Source organism: Protopterus annectens, chromosome 9.part0, assembly GCF_019279795.1.
Source record: "Protopterus annectens isolate FY-2018-M chromosome 9.part0, PAN1.0, whole genome shotgun sequence".
In the NCBI taxonomy this organism is placed as follows: Eukaryota; Metazoa; Chordata; order Ceratodontiformes; family Protopteridae; genus Protopterus; species Protopterus annectens.
The window spans coordinates 825,780,929-825,804,534 of NC_056743.1; the positions used below are offsets into that span (position 1 = coordinate 825,780,929).

Here is a 23,606-nt window from a genome sequence, read left to right on the forward strand (position 1 = left end):
TTCACAGTGTGCGTTCTGTCGGTGAGCCAGTTCACAACCCATCTTGTGACATAGAGATTTATACCTAGTTTAGTGAGTTTATCTATAATTCCAGAGTGGGGGATGGTGTTGAAAGCCTTGGCAAGATCTAGATAGGCTGTGTGAACCACCTTTTCCTCGTCTACGACTTTGGTGACTGCTTCAAAGAAGTCTATCAGGTTTAGGAGACATGATCTGCCTTTTACAAACCCGAACTGGGTGGGGTCCAGAGTTTGGAGATAACCAATGTCTTTGTAAGTTCCATGATGATACGTTCCATGGCCTTGCAGATCAGGCTCGTCAGGCTAATGGGGTGGTAGTTCCCGGGGTCCGTGGTGGCTCCCCACTTGTGGAGTGGGATAACCGTCACTGTGCATCATTCAGCAGGCACAAAGCCTGAGGTGAGGCTATGATTGATCATGGTACTTAGGTGGGGTTCCAGTTCATGTAGAAAGCAGCATTGTATATGTTGTCTGGTCCCATGGATGCTGTGTTCTTGGTTTTGGAGAGTGTGGTTTTTACCTGTGCAGCCGTGATTACAGGAACTTTGCATTCTTCCGGTATAGAGATGGGCTCTTTAGGGGTTGAGAGGGGGTAAAGTTAGCACCGAACCTGTCTGCCAGGAAGTTGGCAATATCAGTTGGGTCTGTATATTTAGTGCCATTGTGCTCTAACATAAAGTCAGCATTGGAGCTCAAGTCCTCTGATTAGAATTTCAGAAACTTTTAGCTTAATTCCTTAGTGGGGGCAGACTTAAAGAACAGGGAAAAAACATTAGCAAGCTAAACAGAAAAGCACTGGAATGCAGCTTTAGTAGATGTGCTCTTCTGGTTGCTGGCTGCTTGCAGTGCTCCCCACCTCCACTGGATCAGTTCAAAGTAGTTCATCCCTGCCCTTTTTTTGTGGTGCCTCCTAAACATTTTGAATTCTTTGACAGTAGTAGTTTAGCAACTTCTGACTATAGCACAAGAATTTCCAGTTCCTTTTGTTACATTGAATGTGATGGTCCCGTATCTTCTTTCCTTAGCACTTTTTCAGTCTCTTGATCTCTAACTGATGCAGAAGCTAAAGGTGTGTGTGTGTGTGTGTGTGTATATATATATATATATATCTATATATATATATATATATATATATATATATAATGTATACGTATATTTTCCAACAAAAAACTGAGGGGTAAATTTTGTGGATTAATATCTTACTTGTTTGGGAGGCATTGTAAACTGCAAGTTTGTGGATTACTTTGGGTAAGGAACTGTATGTTTTCTGTAACCAGTTATTTAGCAAAGTCTAAAGTCTGTGTTTGCTACAGTCTCAATGTGAGGGTTCAGCTGTAGCAATCTTTTCAGTAAAAAAAATCATCACAGCAAATAGACATCTTGTGTTTCTTGAAAATTTATTTGGTTTGATAGTTATGTACAGGCTGACTTTTTTATGTTTGTATGTCTTCTCTTTAGATTGTATTGGTGTGGAACCCCAGGAGACACCATATTTGGACACAAACTACAGAAACTTCACTCTGAAATTTCATAAGTAATTGATACTTTTTATGTTATTTTTTTAATTAATATTGCAGCATGTAATGCCACTTTTTTTTCCGGTGTTTGCAGTAGAATTCATTTTTATGTATAGACATTTAATAGGATTATGTGCACAGATGTGTACTACTTTGGTTGTGTCCTGTCATTGAAGTGTAATTACTGTATTTTCAGAGTTAGAATAGTAGCAGTGTCATTACATTTTAGTCTTTGTGTTTCTGTTTGTGGAGGCATTGGAGTAAATCCGCTGGTTTTAGGAATGTTTACAGATTTTGGTTTTGATGGTAGAGATCTTTTGGCATTTGATTTAGATCAGATTCAGCTGACCACATTTGAATTTCGTCAGAGTTCGGCTGTAGATTCATTTATTTATTTTGTCAGTGTCTGGCACAGAAAAGTGCAGAGTGGAATAATGTGGTCTACTGGATTAAATGTGTAGGACTGCAAAGTATGACAGTTCATCCATAAAATGATAGAGGAGGACCAAGAAGTGATCTTTGGGAAACTGCAGAAGATATTTATTTATTTGTTTATTACATTTGTTAATAGGGATAGTCTGACTGGTTCCATCAGTGACTCTTTTCAGCAGAGTCCTGAGGAGAAAAGCTCCAGCACTTTAACATAACAAATATTATAATGAGTATTTAAGTAATACAAGCAACATATGAAATAACTAAAGTAGATATAAAAAGAAAATATTTTAAATTGCATATTGATCATAATTATACATAGTCTACAAAGAATAGTCCACCTTGTAAAATATCCCAGGAAGTGCTGATCTGCACTTCACAGTAGTTAACTGCAATTCATAGACATGCAAATTAGCCAGTAATGAGGTCTTTCCTCATTTTGACAAATGCATCTGTCACAAAAGACCATATTGCTTAAACAGAGCCTTTTTACCACAGCCTATATGGCCTGCAGTGGGGCTTGAATATTTTGGTATGCATTTGTTTTTGTTTTTTTATTTTATTGTATTTTATGAATTTGTTAACTTGGTAATATCTCCCAAGATTCAAGTGCCTCTCTTCAGAGGTAACCCAAGAACCTTGTGTAGTTAATGACTTGCTCTGACTTGCATACTAGGCAAGTAGGAATCAAATACAGGACTGCAGAATGATCTTATTGACAGCTCATCGCCTTAATTCCGTTTTACCAGGTTCATTTTGTTTGAAAATGCTGTGTCTTTCAAAGGTGATGTGAAATAGAAAGAGTGACAGTAAAAATGAAAGCATTCCCATTAAAATTTCAGTGTGAAGCTACTCAGTTGCTTGTGATCCTAGGGGTGTAGTCTACGTGCGTTTTATGGGCAATGGGTCCAGAACAGTTCCATGTAAATTTCATGAGACTTTCAACCCAGAATGGAGATGTTGTCAGACAACAAAATTAACCCAACAGTTAATGTTATCTGCACAATCTGCCGGGAAGTTATCTTTAGTAAAACATTCAACACTTCCAAATGTTCTGTATGAAGGGTTGTGTCCTAAAGTAGGATGTTAATTTTGTTTTAAAAACTTTCTCCAAAGCTACCTTAGGCCAGCACCTTTTGTCTTTTCTGCTGGCTGCAATCACTTCTTTCATAATGTCAGTCAGAGTTACAGGCATTCATTTGTAGAGAGCTGTTTACTGTGTTTGAAAGGTAATGGTCCCAGTTTAGAAATGCTTTATACTTGGCAACCGATATATGTCTATTCATTGATCTTTGGTGAGTATAGTTGTGGTCCTCAAACTCAGGCATGCAACACTGAACCACAGGATAGCCAGCTTTGCATATCATTATTTCACGCTGAGCTGTTTGGTGTAGTGATCCTTTTTGTCCTTCTATGAGCACTTGGTGCACAGATATCTTAGCTGGGATGTAAGTGTTCATGAAGTGTTTTCTTTGGAGATTACCTTTATTTACATCCAGCTTAAGCCGTGCTCACTCTAAAGCCGTAGCGTCTGCATGATATCAGATGAACTTCACATTACTGGAAGTAGCAGCCTACTAATTGAGGGGCAGCTTAACATAGTATGCCAGAATAAGTAATGTAGTTATATTTGGGTTGTGATTGCATCCCAGAGTGTCTTTGACTAGTTAATCCTTAGTTTATGCATAAGATAATGGCTGCTGTTGCCCTTAATCAAACATTTCAATTGTCATTTCTTATCCCATTTGCAAAATTAAGGTGAGAGGTAATTCTCTTGTTTCAACCTTGGAGTTACGGTTTACACTGGTAGAGCAAATAGCCTGCTTAACAGAGGTGTTCTTTATTTCCTTGTTCCATATAAAATAAGTAAACCCATTGAAAAGCAACATTTCCAGGTAGTTGGCAAACTGCATCTCCTTTTGCTTCAGCACTGTTGACAAACTTTTACTGGGTTAAATAAGGACCTAAACTATCAGAGGTGTGTTACTTGTCGGTCCTCCTTCGGAAATGTTTCTAAGGTGGCTCTCTGAAAGGCTGTGGCTTAGTCCTGCATTTGCACCTTTACATGTGTTGCTAACTGGATTTCCAACCTAAATTAAGGGGAAGCTTTGTTACTGCTGAGGTTCAAAGTAGGCTGGCAGGTGTTTTCACTCTGTTGTAGATAGCTTGGTGTTCTACCTGTTGATCACGATGAAGACCAGAAAAAAGGACTGGTGCTGTAGGTGGTAGTAACTAAACCAAGAAAAAGCGATATCCTGCTAACCAAACTCCACAAACGACTGAAAGCGGAGAACAGTGTAGGCTGAAAACACTTCCAAATTTATTTAGAACACAAATTGTTGCACCAAGCACGAACAGATAAAATGAACGCCTTCCCAATACAAGCGTTTTCGTCCTGAATGGACTTCATCAGATAAATCAATCATTTTTAATTAATCTTTTATATCAGTTTAAAAACATAATGACCAATCAAACTCCTAACACTGTTATGAACCTACAAATCAACCTTCAAGCTAATTAATTATTTAGTATGCTCTCCATTTTTAGTTTCATTTAAAATGTCATAAAATTGCCATATACATTTTCATATATAAATAAATACAAAATGTATAAATTCTTTACAATAAATAATCTTATTAAATAATTTTTAAAAAAATATATGTTATATATATAATATCAGGCATTTAAAATAATTTAAAAAAAATATGTTAGTTAAATATATTAATTAATACTTGTATTTTATGTAGACAGTAGTGACCTCTGCTGGCAATAGCAAGTAATAACACCTTAAATTTCATATTTTAGCAGATCTCATTTTTAGTAGGGGTAAAATGGAAATGTATTCATTCAAACCAGGTGCCTTGTTTGCTTCGAGGGTCACCTGCCACCATAATTCCTTGTAGGCTATTATTTCTTCCCAGGGGCCCCCTCTAATGTCCCATTTTACTTGATCTAAAACAAAAAATTGAAATTTTGATCCAACACATGTCCTAGAATGCCTAAAAATTGCATTTGTTTCTTTCTCTTTCTTAACATCATACATGTGTTCATATATTCATCTCTTTAGTGTTCTTTCAGTCTTTCCTACATAAAATGATGGACATTCCATACATTTAGCCAAATACACGAGCCCCTTGGATTCACAGTTATGGTACCCCTTACTATTTAACCATCTTTCCCTACTTTCCAAAAATATTTTTTCTCTATTAACAATGTACTCGCATTGTCTACATTTACCACATTTATAAGTTCCGGTTTTAGTTCTAGCTCTTTTTTCCATTTTTTTACAAGTATTAATATTATTTTCCAACAATCCCTTTATACTAGTAGTATTCTTAAATACCACTCTAGGTGTATGTTCAGGTAACCCATCCAAGTCAGTGAGGGCCCTAAATCTCTCCCATTCTCTATGGAACACCGTTTTTATTCAATAAATTGTATTCAAGAATCAATGATTGCTGGAATTTTTCATTTTTCTTTTCTCTGCTACTGTTCTCTTCGTTACTCTAATCAAGAATAGGTTCAAACCTATTATTTCTTCCTCTTTCCACTTCCACCCTTAAGTTTTTAATAAACTCTAATGGATATTCTCTCTCTAAAAACATTTTTTCCAACAAATCACATTCTATTACAAATTTATTATCATTGCTTGTCATTCTTGACCCCCTTACGAACTGTCCTTTTACTAAGTTCTTTTTAGTATATAAAGGGTGGGCACTATTAAAATGCAAAAAGGAATTCACATATGTTGGCTTTCTATAAACACTTGTTTCAAAGGTTTCATTACTTAATGTTATTTCTACATCCAAATACTGAATACTTGTTTTGGAATAGTTAAATGTGAATTTCAAAAAATCTGTAGTCTCTCCTATATATTTAATAAAATCCTGTAAAGTATCAAGGCCCCCAACCCAAAAAATTATAATGTCATCAAGAAACCTCTTATATAGAGTCCAATTTTTAACATATGCTGATTTCAGTATATACTTCTCCTCCCAGTTTGCTAGGACCAGGTTGGCAAAGGTAGGTGCACAGGCTGCACCCATTGCTACTCCTTGTAGCTGTCGAAAAAATTCACCATTAAAGGTGAGAACTATTAAAGTAGCTGTTCACCATCTTTTTGTTCTGGTCTAAGTATTAACACCTGCCTTCTGTGACAGGTTCTTTTTGTTTAATTAGCGTTTATGTCTGCCCTGTCAGCTTAATTTATCCAAGTATGTTGCCCTGGCAAGAAATGGACCCCATTTCTAAATCGGGACATTTTTATAGTGCAGGAAGTCAGTATTGCCCCAGTCTTTGATGTTGGCTAAAAGTGCTGTTTTCAGTACACAAAGCATGACAAAGATTGCCTCTTTATTCACGTTACATGTTTGCCTGTGTCAGTCACATGCTTAAATATGATTGAAGTTGCTTCCAGAACTGTGAGAACTGGGTGTGCACCTTAAATTTGCAATGCTGTGGTTTCTGTTTTGCATGTCTTGGTATTTTTAGTTTTATGTTTCTTGGAGCACAAGACACTGTTAAAACTTGGTGTGGCCATTTCAGTGACTAATGCTACCTTTGTTCCTTTTTCATCTATAGTGTTTGACATTCTCACTTCTGCTTTCTTGACAGTTATTATGGATTATTTTATATGATCATTGCTTCTTTGTTTTTCAATAATTCTTTGTGGCTAATGTTTCCCAGCTATTATACTGAAATGTGTACAGTTTTCAGTTTTGTCAGCCTTACCACATTACAGTACCTTTTCTAATCAGATGTCAGAATTTGAACACCATGGGTGTCATAGAAACTAGCCTATTGTGGCATTAACTGCACTTCTGCTTACAGGTCAAAATATTGTTTTTTTCATTTTTATTGCATATTTGTTGACCTTGAAAGTCTGAACAGACAAAATAGTACAATACATGATGCAGAAAAGAGGCACATTTGTTATGAAAAACACTCAGTAATGTTAAATAAATTCTTAGGTGTGTTACAGGTGCGGTATCAAACATTTGGTTGTAGTTAGAGGAGAAGGCATGGATGAGTGACAGCTTGTTTTCTGTTAGTTTTCTAATAGTAAGAAGTGGGTTTGAGAAGTGCCAGTTGGGGTGTGGGCAAGTTAGCATGGGGATAACCATGAGCATAAGCAGGAGTTCATGTATTCTTTAAGCTGCATTTTGGAGGTAGTTTAGTTATTTACCATTTTCAGTTGAGCAGGAATGGTTTTCGTAGATATATTTAAAATACAGTGAGTCTGTGTCACTCTTCTCAGACCTAGTAGTGAGTAGAAGACATTTTTTACTTGATCTCAGGTTTCTGGCTGGTGAGTAGTGTTTTTTATGGCTGAGCAGTTCTCATGCAAGTGTATTAGGCTGTGTGCAGTTAGTAGTTGAGTATATACTAGATGATGAGGTAGTTAAAGCTAGTTTGAATTTTTGGACTTTACAGTGGTAGGTTTCAAAGGAAGGTTGGCAGCAAATGTTGCTGTTTTGTTATAACATGAGCCCAGTTTTACATTTTGTATAGTGTGAAGGTTGTTAAGGGCTGGGGATGCATAAAGGAGGAAGGGTAGATGACAGCCTGCTGCAGTAGTTTTCTGTTATGGTTAGTGAGGTACAGTTTACTCCTATAGAGTGAACCAAGTTTTTGATTATTTTTTTAATCACTTGTGCAGTATGGTGATCATTTTTAATTTATCTATTATGACACCAAGTAATTTTGCTATGAAACTATTTCAAGTCTAGTGGTGTTTGTAGAGATAATATGACATTATTCTAATTTATCAGAGCATTGCTTTGGTGTAAAGAGCAAGAGGGAGTTTCCTAATTGTCTCTTAGAGTGATTTCTGCTTAGTTTCTTGTTGTTCAGTAAGGTTGGGAATGTACATATTAGGAATTGTCTGCATATTGCACTAAGGTGACTTGAGTAGTGGTAGGGTGTAGTATTTATTATTATTATTATTATTATTATTAATAGTAGTAGTAGTACTTGTGAAAATATTGACTAGAAGAGGGTGCCTAAGATACATTCTTGTGGAGTACTGATGGTAATGGGTTGGAATAAGGAAATTAATTTTATATTTTGCTGTTTCTCTTGGGTAGGAGGGCAGTTGCGAAACAAGGCAAGGACAGGTTTAGTGAGGTGGAGGGTTGAGAGTTCAATGAGATGTCCTTCCGTATCACTATTGCAGCATTCTTTACTAAAGGGATCTCCTATCCCCAGAAGTCAGCATAGGAATGGTCTGGAGCCTGTAACTGAGAAAAATATGATCCTTAGAAGGTGGTAACCACAAAGAAATGCTGGAAAAACAGGTACTAATCCATGTAGAAAGCACAGAACTGCAGGACAAAAGCCAGTAAAGGTCTGTACCCTGAATAATGCAGCCAGAACACACCAAGAGGTGTAAAAGGTTTAATTCAACAAAAAAATAGACACGATTTAACGCTTTTGTTTCATCAGTGGAAACTTCATCAGAATGATTTTGATGAAGTTTCCATTCTGAAACTAAAGTGATAAATCTTTTCTGTATTTTTTTTCTTTTGTGGAATTAAACCTTTCACACCTCTTGGTGTGTTCCAGTTGCATTATTCAGGGTACAGACCTTTACTGGCTTTTGTCCTACAGTGCTGAGGTTTCTACGTGGATTGATCCTTAGAAGGTTTCAGGACGGATTTCTGGAAATTTATCATAAACCCCAGGCTTTGAAAGCGGCATAGTAAAGGTGCTGAAACAAGGTCTGTGGGGAGATGGCTTGGATGAGCAGGTCGTCCCAGTAAGGAAGTATTTACATCCCCCCTCATCCTGCAAAAGGCATTTTGTAAAAACCATTGGGTCAGTAGAGGGGCCAAAGGGCAAAGCAGAGAACTGAAAATGCAAGGAAGAAACAGAGAAACTCAAATGTTTCTTGAAATGGGGATGAGTTGAGATGTGAAGATAAGCATCCTTGAGATCCTGAGAGACTAGGAAAGCCTGAGGTAGAATAAGAAGGGGAAACAGTGTCTGAAGGGACAATATCTGAAAGGAAGGGATCTTCAGAAAGGTATTGAGCAGGGAAAGGGCTTCCAGGTGCCTTCCTTCCAGGGAAACAAAACCATTCTGGAATAAAGCCCCTTCCCCTCCTGGCAAGCAGGAACTTCTTGGATGGTGTCTTGAGATAAAAGTCCCTGAAGAACATCCTGAAAGAAAGGCAGCTGTTCCTGAGGAGGTTAGGGAATGCCCAGAAAAGGAGGAAGGGATTTCCACACCATAAAGTATCCCTGATGGATGATGGACAGAAACCAAGAATCTTGAGCGATTCTCCACCAATTGGGAGGAGAGAGAGAAAGATGAGGAGATAAAGGGAACTGACGTAGGATACAAAGAAACAGTAGTGGGAATGTGAGTAGACTTAGCAGGAGGAATCCATCTAGAACTCTTTTTACCTTTGGGAAGAGGGTGAGACTAACTACAAACAAAAGCAGACTTGAAGGAATAACTCTTCTGAAATTTAGAAATAAGAGCAACACATTTATGTTTCAATTCCTGCAAGGCCTTGCACTTGTCCTGAAGTTAATTAAAAAGCTCAGCAGCAGCAGAACTAAACAGGTTTGTATTGTCTAGGGGAGCATCCAACAATTTAGACTTAATGTCATCAGGTAAAGGTTGGAGGCGAAGCCAAAAGTAGCGCCTCAACACAGAACCAAAAGCAGCAGCTGATTCACAACTACATTTAATAGAGTGGCGAGCCACTTGGGAAGAGGAGCCCACTAAGGTGAAGGCTGAAGCCTTCCCTTCAGAATCAGGAAGGTCAGAGACAACCTGGGAGGCCTGAAAAAGAAGAGCTAAGACGTATCTTGTTATATGGGTATGATAATTAATAGCCCAAAAGGCCAAGGTAGTAGCAGTATATACCTTTTTGCCCAGCCGTTCCATAGCCCTGATGTCCTTATCAAAAAAGGAAGCAGTTTGGTAGCAGGTAAAAGCTTAGACAGTTTATCTGAAGAAATTGACACAACATGTGTGTCAACAGAGGGGCATTTGAAGAGAAACTTGTACTCATTGAGAACCTTATAAAATCTATCAGTTTTTTTAGGGGCTGCAGGTTGGTAATCAGGACACTGAGAAGCTGCTGAAAAGGTGTCCAACAGGGCAGCCAGGACTGGAGGAACAGCAGAGGGCTTAGGGGACCCCATCTAGAGGAGTTTGCAATACCTTTTCTGGATGTCAGAAACCTGAGAACAATCCCATTTAAAGAATTCCATCATACGAGAGCTGGAATCCCCAAAAGAGTTCCTCAAAGGGGAAAATAGAGGATAATGGAATCTTCCTGCTCAGAACCAAAGTCCATTGGAGAAGGAATCTGACAGGAGTTTGCCAGTGACTCTTCCCTGGAGTTAAAGTCCTCACCTGAGGGGTCCTGTTCCCTAAGACTCTTGAGTGTAGAAGACCAAGGAGTGAGCAGGGACAGAAACTCCCTGGAGAGGCGTCAAGGCCATGAGCGCATTAAACAAATACTGCCATTCATGCTGGGGATCCTTAGGGGGCAGGGGAAATGTGTTTTGTTTCCACTTTCTTCTTTAAAGGGACGTCAGCCGTAAAGACCTTAGGAGGTTCGGACCCTTGCTGACACTTATTCAATGTAGTGAGAATCTCTTCCCAAATGGGAATCTGTGGAACACCCCTCGGTCACTCTGAAATGATCGGCTGAAATTCCTCTTCAGCATCTGAAATGGATGTCTGCAGAGCCTACAAGAACACATGAGAAGTCAGATCCATTCTGGCCTGAAACGCATTCAGGGCAGAGGAATCTGACAGAACAGCCGGATGATCCTCTGGGCTTTCACCAGCTTCGAGAGAGATGTCAGAGTGAGGTGGTATAGCGGCTGAATCTGACCTAACTTTTTCAGCAGTCTTCTTAGCAGACATCTGACCTTTGGGATGGGAGGATTCCGCTATAGCACCCTGCACCACCAGCTTGAGACATTGGCTCTCCAGGTAGGTAGACAAGGAGGAGACAAGACTATGTAGGGTCTTAGGGACAAATGCTTGACAAATCAAGCACTTAGTATGGTTGTGTGAAATACCCAAACAAGACAGACACTGCTGGTGATTGTCCTTTGGGGAATCTTTCTCTCACACTTACAGTTTCCTTTTCTGGATGACATATAAACTCACAAAGCAATAAAAAGAAATAGGAGATAAGAAGAAAAGTGTAATGGGGCACTTATCTGATAATGGCTTGGTAATAAGCAGAGATGAAACGTGCAGGCCAGTGATCAAAGATGGCATTCTGACTGGCAGCAAAGAAGTTCTGTGGCATGTATGTCACCTTTATGCCCTACACTGTGAGTGGGGAGCATACGTGTGACATATAACATCCTTAAATCCTAAGACTTTGGTATACTGTGGGCTACCCTTGAAGAATATTACGGCAGTGAAGAGAGGAACATCTACTGTTATGGAAAGATTTTGCACAACTGTACATTCTTACTACTGTTCACCATGCAACACTATCACAAACTCAGTCATGTCTACCAACTTGAAGCGTGCTTCTCAGTATAGTTCTGTATCCCTACCACTATGTACCTGCAAGATTTCTGACGTCAAAAAGGTACACCACCTAAAATTACAAAACAGTAATTACAAAGATATCAAACTATATGTCTTTCCCTTCTGAATAGTAGTAATTGCACACACATCAAACATGCATGCTACCCTCAGTTCCGTAGCACTACTTTACTACTATATCTTTGTGGTGATGTACTTCCAAACCTCAGGCCACTCAATCATCATATCCCTCTATCACCAAATAATTCAAAACAAGTCATCTCAACCAGTATACTCTCAGGTCTTAAGCTGTTTAATCTAAACGTTCATGGTGTCTCCAGTAATATACCAGAACTAAAAGTATGGGTCTCCTCACATAAACCAGCTATTTTATCCCTTACTGAATCCTGGTTGAAACTCTCCATTAAAGATGAAGAGATTTCTCACAGAAGTCTACAATATTATTGAGTCTGGTAGATTAAACAAAAGAGGTGGTAGAGTAGATATTATTTATGCTGGCACCTTAGAACTCTGTATCTACCATCATACAGTACCCTGATTTGACAAATCTGAATTTGTGTTTACTTTTCCTAAAGCTTAATACAAAGAAGCCAATGTGTGTAATTGCAGTGTATACCACACCAGGTGCATGTTCTTCCATAACTGAAGATGTATGATCATGGGCCACAAATAATGTCAACGAAGAAACTGTCATACTCCATGATTTGACAATGATTGGACTACTCAAAATGAAAGCTGTAACACCATAAGTCTGTATAACTTTACTCAATTGATTAAGTTCCTCACCAGACTCAGTAAAAAGTCTAACAAGAACATAATCCTTGATGGTATTTTAAGCAGTGCCCCTGAAAGAATCTCATCTAAGGGCTTGCTTCTTGACTCCCAAAATGATCACAATCCCAAATATAATATTTGGCAGTACACCAAAAGCTATAAAATCATCTTGTGCACCATAGTTTGAAACTTCACAAACTTCAGTTTAACCTCCTTTACCTCTTCACTTAGGCAAATTCATCTGGTTTTCTCTAGAGACCTTACCTCTAGATGAATCTGTTGAAAAAAAATTTAGTTTTTACTTTTCAATTGTCGATAGTCAGGTTCCACTAAGAAAAAAACGTGTTGGGTGTGATCCAACCTCCTGGCTTACTAGATACGCCCAAGTGGTAATGTATGAAAGAGGTAAAGCATGGAAGGCAATAGTGTAATGTCAAGACTGAAACCTCCTACCAGACATACAGACAGCTGAGAAATCTCTCCTAGAAATTCATCCAAATTGAAAAACAGTTTTCTTCGCCCAACTCCAAAATAATGACCTTTGTAACCCAAAAAAATTTGGGCAGTCATAAACAATCTTTTGAAACCTGGAAAAACTACACAGTCAAATATTCTACCAAACTGAATAAACAGAAACATAGCTCAACAATTCAACTCCCACTTTATCTAAGTAACATTTTCAGCACTAAAGAATCTAACTAGCAGCACATTGGATGCTCTTCATTTTATTCAGAATAGCACCGCAACATTTTCTCTTCAGTCATCCGCAACTGGGATAGAAAAACTGCTATCACAACTGAAGGCTACAACCTTAGATGCTGACCAACTTCCTGGTGAATACTTAAAATCTGCTGCAGATGCCGTTGCCTATCCCTATATTGATACTAATCAAGTGGTCTATATTAAAATCATATGTACCCAAACTATGACAAAAAAGCATGCTTTATCACACTACATAAAGGAGGTAAAATTGTTCATCTGTTGACCAATAACCATACTGTTTCCCTTATCAAAAATTCTAGAAAGATATGTGCAGTCCCAACTGCTACAGTATCTCCAAGATAACTTAGTCTCTCCCACCCAGCGTGGCTTTTGCCCATTACGTGGCACCACTACAGCTCTTCTGTCCTTCCGCAAAACAATAAATCAACTTGGGTTGAATGTAAACTATCCTCTTCAACATTCCTAGGTCTGTCAAAAGTATCGGATACAGTTTCCTCTACTAGACTACTACAAGCATTACTTTCTCTCTCTGTCAAAATCTTTTCATTAAACAAACTAAAATGGAATTAGTCCCCCATATAATACTTCCAGGACTCATTATAGAAGAAAAGTTTAAATTTGACATGCACAAAATAACCTTAAAAAACACTCCCCAGAAATTAAAAGTGCTATACAGTTATAAACAGTTCCTTAGCAAAAACATCAAAACCACTCTTGCCACTACATAACCTCTCCCATGTCTCTCTTATACTGTGCTCCCATACTAACCAACCTGCAGGATTTAGTTAAAAATAAACTAGATGCATTCTGTAATAAGATTGCAAAATCTGCCACCAACAAACATTACCACATCCACCACTGTTCCCTTAAAGCATGGAATTGTCTCACCACGTAGATTATATAAAACTCATCGCCTCAGACACCATTATTCACAAAGCAGATGACTGCCCTGCTTTTAGTTCTGTTCTCCATTCTTACCATCCCAATAGAGTACTTCAGGCCAATGAACAAAATCTTTTTAGCATATATAAACTCCAGAAATCCTCTGACCAAAGTCTGTAAACATACTCCGCTAAAAAATGGAATTGCACCTCTCTTCAAATTAAATCTACCTTTAACCTCTCCAACTTCAAAAACTTACTAAAAACCACCGAATAAGATTTGACTCTGCCCCTGCACTACCCCAGACTGAACTATTCCACCCCCCCACATTCTTCTTACTAATTCTTCTTACTAGGATGGCGCAGTGGTGCAGCGGTAGCATTGTCACCTCACAGCAAGAGGTTCTCCGATTTGATTCTTGACTAGAGTGCCTTCTGTATGGTGTCTGCATGTCCTTCCTGCGTTCATGTGGGTTTACTCCAGGTGCTCTAGCTTCCTCCCACATTTCAAAAGACATGCATCTGGAGCATTTCTCCCTGGGCCTCCGCTGAAAATTTGCATTGATCCAAGTTGGACCTTCCCAGTAAATAAATGTTAAATAAATCCTTCTCTCTGAACCTAGTCAGTCTAATTCTTAGGTAAAAGACAAATATAATTTTACATAGGTTATGTTATCTAGTCATCTCTGTATCAAAGTGTGTACTCAGTGTGTATTATGTCATCTGTATGAAATGTAACTGAAGATGTTCTTCATGTTTCACTGTTGCAGTCATCACATTTGGGTTATCTGACTGCAGGTAGCCCTCAGCCGGCCTGAATACCAGAGTCTTCGGATTTCTGCATCAGATGCTGTCGCTTCTTCCATGACATCAGGTCGTCAGGGGTATAAAACATGCAGCTGACGCCATTACATCAGTCTTTCTTGACGTGCGGTACCAGAAGCAGTTAGCAAGTGCTGGTTGGCCGACTCCTAAAATTTTCGTTTTCGAGTTTCAGACCATAAGTCTTCAAAAAAGATAAGTACCCCATTGGGAATCCTTTTTTCTTGCTCTAACCGATGTCAGAAAAAATTGTCTTGCCTGTGGAAGGCAAATACCTCATAGAGATTTTCATTCTTACTGCGTCACCTGTTTAGGCCCATACCACGACATCCCTCACTGTCAGTTTTGTGCCTTGTTCAATGCCCGAACTATTCATCATCAGGCTATTTTTGTAGCAAAATACTTTTGTTCTGTATATCCGTACTCCAAAATGGCTTCATTAACCCATCCGACTTCCGATCTTCCAAAAAAAAGTAAGGATAAAGACAGAGACAGACTGCATAGGTCCAAAACTGCCGACGACACTTCCGTTAAGCTAGTCGCCAGTCCATCGGTACTCAATGAGGCGCCTTTGCAGCCCCTGATGCCCACTACTACAGATTCTCAGGCCTCTACTGAGACCCATTCGGAGTCCGGTATGCCGCGAGATGCTTCTTCGACTATGGAACTTGCGGATGTCTCTAACTTGGATTGGCCTGGAGCCACTGTGCAGGCTCCGGCTTCTGAGGGTGTATTCAGGCCTACAGACTTCCATATTAAACCGACAGCATCGTTTCCAACTAGAAGTACCGAATTCCTCAGGCCTAAAACCTGCACTATGCCTAGAAAACTGACAACCAAACCAATGACTCTGGCCCATATGCCTCAAAAGCAAATGCTTAGAATGGCTGAAGACCTCATTACCTTAGTTAGGGGAAGTCAGCCTTCCCCCTCTAAGAGACCTAGAACCAATTTTCTTTCTGATTCTTCTGATCAGGAATCTGATGTCTCTGTTCCTTCTGATTACCAGGATTTGCCCTTATCTACGCATGAGGATTCTGATGCAGAGGATTCCATTCCCTCTGCTTCTCCTCCAGAAGAATTTTCTTTTGGTGAAACTTTGCATACCCTTAGGGAATTATTACTCCTGCCTCAACACAGGCCTCTAGCTATCCCCCCTGTTCTGGCTATTGTAGATGATGTTTTCTTGGAATCTAGCCTTACCCCAGACACTTTACCTCCAGCTCCCAAAAAACCCTTAAACCAAGACCGCCTTTTTGGCAACAAAGCAGAGGAAGTCCTCAAAAAGATGGAGGAAAAAGCTAAATCTATGCAAACTGTTAAAGATTTTCTACAAGTACAGCTTCCCAGATTCAGTAGGCTTTGTCCTTCAAAGAACAGGTCCTTTCCAGTCCCTTCCAGGCCTTCTCAGTCCAAACCCAGGAACAGCAGACCACCAAAACTTCAGTCTTAGGCTACGCACAGGTCTAAGCAGTGGAGGGCTCCCACTTCCAAAGCAGGGAGTAGTAAGCCACCCCCTATGGATAAATGGCACAATGACTTTCCAAGCCCTGCTCAACTATTGCTCCCTTAGGAGGAAAGCTCGCCTTGCATGCAAAAACCTGGGAACTCATTACCCATGACAAGTGGGTTTTGAACATAGTTTCCCGAGGATACAGATTCCACTTCCACACACTACCAACCCTAAATGGTTGGCCAGACCTCTCCCCAAATCAATGGGCAGAGGCCCAACAGCAGGTTCTTTCCCTTGTCAGTATCAGGGTTATTCAACCTGTCCCAGCAGATCTAAGGGGACAAGGTTTTCTGTTTCTGGTACCCAGAAAAGAAAATTCCTGGTGTCCTATCCTGGACCTCTCTATTCTTAACACCTTTATGCTAACTCTTCAACAGCTTCTTCTTATGCTAGCCAAGGATGCCTGGCTGGCAACCCTAGACTTAAAGGAGGCTTACCTGCACATCTCAGTAAGAGAATCCTTCAGACAGTACCTGCGTTTCAGGGAGGGCTGCATGCACTTTCAGTTCTCTGCACTTCCCTTTGGCTTATCTACTGTGCCCAGGGTGTTCACAAAGTGTCTAGCTCCAGCCATTGCATTTTGCAGGCAGAGAAATATTCAAATTTACCCATACCTGGATGATAAGCCAGGACTTGCTATTACAACACCTGGCTTTTGTAAAGAAACTTCTGTCCTCACTGGGTAAACCATCAACGAAAAGAAATCTCACCTAGTACCCTGCCAACAGATTGTATTCCTGGGAGCAAGCTTGAACACAACTTCCCAGATGGCATTCCTCACTTCGGAGAAACAAGTTTATTTGACAACCTACTTCAAACTATTGGCCACAAAAACCCAGCTATCTGCAAGGAAAATACTGCAAGCTCTGGGGTTCATGGCCTCTTGCATTCTGCTAATTACATATGCAAGCCTACATATGAGGAAACTCCAATGGTATCTAAAAAGTATATGGTGTCAGCATTCTCAGGACCTGGAAACAATGATTCCTATCATTCCTTGTCTAAGGACAGAGTTCTTTTGGTGGGCAGAGGCCTGCTACCACAACAAGGGACTCCTTTTCACTCTACCCCCTGCTGCCCAAACCCTAACAACAGATGCATCAGACTGTGCATGGGGGGCTCACATGGCAGGGCAGTGCATTCAGGGCAAATGGAACCCTAGACAGATGCACCTGCATATCAACCAAAAAGAAATGTTAGCTGTACAGAATGCTCTGACAGCCTTCAAAGACCTTATTCTCCCAGGGCAACTGTTGTTAAAGACAGACAACACCACAGTTATGTGTTACATAAACAAGCAGGGGAGAACCCACTCTGCAGACTAGCCATGGCTCTGTGGAGCACAGCTTTGAGCTACCAAGTGCACCTACAAGCTCAGTTCCTGCCAGGCAAACTAAATTCATTGGCAGACGACTTAAGCAGAAATGTCATGGACGCACATGAATGGAAACTAGAACCAAATATATTGAACCTCTTATGGAACAAATAGTGGACCCCAGAGGTAGACCTGTTTGCCTCCCCTCAGAACTACCAATTGAACAAATTCTGCACCAGAACTCCCCACAGTCAAGCTTGGAAAGTGGATTCCCTGTCCTTTACCTGGGAAAGCCTCTCTGTTTATGCCTTTCCCCCTCTGCCTCTCCTCTCGAAGGTTCTACTAAAGATCAGACAGGACAAGCCAAGAACAATACTGATTGCACCAGACTGGCCACGCCAGCACTGGTACCCCCTCTTGCGCAGTCTGACACTGCTACAACCATGGCACCAGCCTCATACCCCTCCTCTGCTGTCCCAGCAGGTGAGCCAGATTCTGCACCCTCAGCTTCAAACCCTGAACCTTGCAGCCTGGCTAATTCCATGAGCTCTCCTCTAGCATCCCTCAGTAAGCAGGTGTAAGATGTCATTCTGGAGGCAAGGAGGCCTAGTACCAGAACATCCTATGCTGAAAAGTGGAAAAGATACTGCTCCTGGAGTCAGGTTCAGGGGATGGACACAACGGTGCCCAGCCTACCTCATATTCTAGAGTACTTAACAGAAATGCTCCACAAGGGCCTATCATTCTCGTCAAGTAAGATTCATGCCTCTTCCATTTCAGCACATTATAATGCTGAGCCACCCCATTCTCTCACCCCTTGCTAAAACAATTCCTTAGAGGGACCAAAAATTTAAGACCCCCCCCCCCCAGGAGAGCTCCCACTCCATCCTGGGAACCTTAACTTTGTATTGGAAAAGCTCACCCCCCCCCCCCTTTGAAGCCAGCTGCAACAGCAGAGTTGAAATTCCTTTCTTGGAAAACAGCCTTACTTCTAGCCATCATTTCAGCAAGAAGAATGTTGGAATTAGAGGCCCTCATGGCAGTGGGACCCTACATTATCTTCCAAACGACTAATCCTTCCTTTATGCCCAAGGTGGTGTCTAGTGTGGCCCTCCTAAACCAGTCCATTCATTTACCTACTTTTTTCCCTAATCCACAAATCAAAGGGGAACGGATACTGCACTGTCTGGACGTGCACATACAACTTAGATTCTATTTAGACAGGACTAAACCTCTCAGAAAATCTGACCAGCTGCTAGTTGGCTTTGCTGCAGGGGCAGAGGGGAAGGCCATTTCAAAGCAAACAATTTCCAAATGGATATTCCTTTGCATTCATTTCTGCTACAAGCACCATGGAAAACCTACCCCACAGGGGATAAGATCACATTCCACCAGGGCTGTATCTACCTCTGTGGCATTTCTCAGAGGAGTCCCTACCAGGGACATCCTGGAAGCTGTTACCTGGAGCTCTGTACATACCTTCACCAAGCATTGCCACCTGCCTGTCTTTTCTAAATCCAGAGCTAGATTTGCCACAGCAGTCTTGCAGAGATTAACAGCTGGCCCTAATGCTCTTTAACTACCTCCTCCCTTCCTTAGCTTTGGGAATCAACCCAAATGTGATGACTGCAACAGTAAAACACAAAGAACATAGTACAGTTGTATACACTTACCATAAATGTAGATGTTTGAGTGTATTCACTGTTGGAGTCCTGGTTACCCTCCCTTCAGCCCCCTGACTTCTCTTGGCTCTACCTTTCCTTCTTGTTTGGTATATATATATTTTTTCATGTGCATTTGGTTTTTGATAGGGGTGTACCATTCCATATAATTGCTTCCCATTTGGGGGGGCGCCTGACATCTGGGACAAGAAAAACTGATGTAATGACATTGGCTGCATGTTTTATACCCCTGATGACCTGACGTCATGGAAGAAGAGAGAGCAACTGACGCAGGACCCAATACTTTGTTAACCAGGCTGACTGAGGGCTACCTGCAAGCAGATAACCCAACTGTAATGACTGCAACAGTGAATACACTCGAACATCAACATTTATTGTAAGTGTACACAACTGTACATTTGTGTAGGCAGGAGTATTTTGAATGGGAGTCTTCTCATTGACTGTTGTATGTGTTAATGATATTAAAGTAAACAAGTACTTTTTTAATTTTAAGAAATGTAGATTTTACAGTATAATGAGAAGAAAGGCTTGACAAAAGCAAGTTTAATGTTAATGAACTATGATCTTGGGCGGGGTTGTAAAAGTGTATTGATTATATTATCTATAGAATTAAGATTTCTTTTCATAGTTTTACAACCGTGAATGTCTAGATTAATGCTTTTGACTTAAGCTATAAAAATTGTTTTATGTAAGCAAATTAATTTGAACATCGACAAAATTATGACACCATGAGTAATTCTAAGTTTCTTACATCTGAAAATATATTGGCTTGTTTTTTCCCATTAGCAGATGTTCAGTGGGCATCAAGACATCTGCAGCTGAAGGCAGTTTTCTTTTCTGTTCTCAGAGAAATTTGCAAAGATTTATGTCCGAACAATTTTTCATGAAGACACACTGTCTTCAGGTGCAAGCAGTTAATCTTGAGAGTTTTGAGCATTATTTACTGAAGTGAATGCAAAATTTAATTCTACAATGGCAAGCAGTTCAGTGAAAAATATGAGAAGTGAATAAGAGAGAGCATCCTCCCTGGCAGCCTTAATACTTTAATTCATTTAATAGAACAGAGTACAATGTCATTTTCTTTAAAGGTAGCCAGTGCACTTTTTCATAGGGATAAAGGTTATTGTTTTCTGAAAACATGCAAGTTATTTTTCATATCTGGAGGGGAATAGAGATAAAATAAAAGACAGCAATTGGTGTTGGTGGAACACAGGCTGTTACATGCTCTTTAGCTTGGGTAGCCTTAATTTTAGGTTAGGTATTACATATGGGTGCATTTGTTAATTATGGGCAGATGTTTCTGCGTGAGGGGATAAACTTTAATTTTTGAAGATGTGCATAGTTTTGTGTGTTTTTTCTAAGTTAATAGGGGGTGGGGTTTTCTGAAAACATATTTAGCTTTTTTTTTTGTTTGAGGGCTTTCATTCAAATAAGTCTTGAAAGTACGACATGAGTATCAATGGAAATGTGAAGAAACATCTGTATAAAATATCAGCCTACCAAACATTAGTGTGTGCATGTAACACAGAAGTTGGAAATATACTTGGATTATACATTAAAAAACTGTTAATGTATAAACAACAGTGTTTTAGTATAATGGTTGTGTTATCTATATTATCCTGGAATGTAAATGGCTTTGCAGGTGCACACAAAAAGAAAAGTGTATTGCATTATAGTAAGAAATGCAGAGTGCAAACAGCAGTGCTGTAGGAGACCTATTTGGAAAGAACTGAGTATATGAATTTGACAAAGAGAGGATTTCAGGATGGATATTCAGCAGAATATCAGGGGCATAGGAAAAGGGGAGTAATTATACAAATTGCTAAAGGGGATACAATACTGATAGAAGAGGAAAGATAGTAATGGTAGATTTACTTTAAAAAAAATGGTAGAGCTCTGGTAGTAAGGGACTGTTGGCACGGGAGGAGGATTGCACTGGCATGTATTTATATTCTACCAAAAACTGTTATTTCTACCAAAAAGTTTGTAAGCTCCATCATAATCAGCTTTTAGCAGAGAATATTGCATGTACAGTGGATATAAAAAGTGTATACACCCCTGTTAAAATGCCAGGTTTTTGTGATATAAAAAAAAATGAGACCACAATAAATAAATTCAAAACTTTTCCCACCTTTCATGTGACCTATAAACTGTACAATTCATTTGAAAAAAAAAAATCTGTTAGTGGAAAAATATAAAAAGCGTACAATAAGCCGGTTGTATAAGTGTGCATACCCTTAAAGTAATACTTTGTTGAAGCACCTTTTGATTTAATTGCAGCATTCAATCTTCTTGGGTACACCTGCCACCAGTTAAAGTTTTTTCTGATTAACCCCAAATAAAGTTCAGCTGTCCTAGTAGGCTTATCCTGACATTTACTCAGTTGCCTGCTATAGCAAAAGCCATGGTTCACAGAGAGCTTACAAAGCATCAAAGGCATCTCATTGTTGAAAGGTGTCAGTCAGGAGAAGGATACAAAAAAATTTCCACAGCATTTGATAAACCATGGAACACAGTGAAAACAGTCATCAAAAAGTGGAGAAAATATGAGACAACAGTGACATTGCAAAAAACTGGACGTCCCTCCAAAATTGATGAAAAGACGAGACAAAAACTGGTCAGGGGAAGGCTGGCAAGAGACCTACAGCAACACGGAAGGAGCTGCAGGAATTTCTGGCAAGTACTGGTTGTGTGCTACATGTGACAACAATCTTCTGTATTCCCCATATGTCTGGACTATGGGGGAGGGTTGCAAGATGGAAGCCTTTTCTTACACAGAAAAACATCCAGGCCCGGCTAAAATTTGCAAAACAGTACATCAAGTCTCTCAAAAGCATGTGGGAAAATGTGTTATGGTCTGATGTGACAAAGATTTAACTTTTTGGCCACAATTCCAAAAGGCACTTGTGGCACAGAAACAACACTTTGCACCACCAAAAGACCACCATCCCCACGACAAAGCATTGTGGTGGCAGTATCATGCTTTGGGGTTGCTTTTCATCAGCTGGAACTGGGACTTTAGTCAATGTGAAGGGAATTATGAACAGTTCCAAATACCAGTCACTTTTGGCCCAAAACCTTCAGGTGTCTGCTAGAAAGATGAAGAGGAATTTCACCTTTCAACATGACAGTGACCCCCCTAGCATACATCCAAATCAACAAAATAATACCTTCACCAGAATAAGATTAAAGTTTTGGAATTGCCCAGCCAGAGCCCAGGCCTAAATCCACTAGAAAATCTGTAGGGTGACCTGAAGAGGGCTGTGCCCAAGAGATGCCCTCGCAATCTGACAGATTTGGAGCACTTTTGCAAGGAAGAGTGGGCAAATATTGCCAAGTCAAGATGTGCCGTGCTGATGCACTCCTACCCAAGAAGACTGAATGCTGTAAATAAATCAGAAGGTGCTTCAACAAATTATTAATTTAAGGGTGTGCACACTTATGCAGCCAGATTATTGTACATTTTTTTTGTTTTTATATTTTTTCCCCTAATAGATTTGTTTGTTTTTCAATTGAATTGTACAGGTTATAGATCCTATTAAAGATGGGAAAAGTTTTGAAATGATTCATTGTGGTCTCATTTTTTATATCACAAAAACCTGGCATTTTAACAGGGGTGTGTACACTTTTTATATCCACTGTAGGTGGGGAGTGGAACTTGAGTTGCAGTAGTACGGATATCTCATAGGGACCTAGAATGGAAAATATAACGAGGGTAGATTTCTGAAGAAATGAAAACATATGGTATGGAAGATGTGAATTCAGTAGTAGGAATGCTGACAGAATGTACATATTATTCCCAAAGTATAATAACTGAGCTGGACTAGATAGAAGTTATATTTTACAAGAACGTGTTAATTGAAAGCCTCAACACACATTCAATAACTATTTCAGGCCATGCATCAATAAAAAAACTTGGATAAAAATGCAGGATAATGAAGTAAAACAAAGAATTTAAGGAACGGGTAGTGGAAATTATTCAAGAGTTATTAAAAAAGATAGAAATATTTTCAGAAGCTATAGGGTTTAAAATAAAGTGTAAAAAAAGAGAAACATGTTTTAAGAAGTAAGAAGAATTACTTAGTAGGGCTGACAAAGGTTAAAGTATTGCAGAGTAAGGGGGGGGGTCTCTCAAAACAAGAATAGGCACAAATGCAGAGTGTTAAAGAGAAAATAAGAGATCATCTGACTATTATGCAAGAGTTTAAAAAGATTGATGTTAAGCAACTATTTTTTAATAATAACTCCATAGCACAAAAACTTTTAGCACAGCGACTTAGGCAACAGAAAGTAGAAAGGATTGTCGTCAAACTTAAGGAGTCTTTAACAAGAAATATAACCAGAGGCCTATAGAGATATTAGAAATATGTTGGAAATTTTATGAAAATTTGTGTAA

General features: G+C 39.6%; 1 protein-coding gene across 2 annotated transcripts in view; it reads left to right on the plus strand.

Moving 5' to 3' along the window:
- Positions 1 to 23,606, plus strand: part of MCOLN1 (mucolipin TRP cation channel 1) — a 640,674-nt gene that overhangs the window by 269,444 nt on the left and 347,624 nt on the right. For both annotated transcript variants that reach the window (XM_044083494.1, XM_044083493.1), the window contains exon 5: positions 1,479 to 1,554. In XM_044083494.1, coding sequence (XP_043939429.1) covers positions 1,479 to 1,554 — 76 coding nt within the window. The remainder of the gene's footprint in view (positions 1 to 1,478; positions 1,555 to 23,606) is intronic.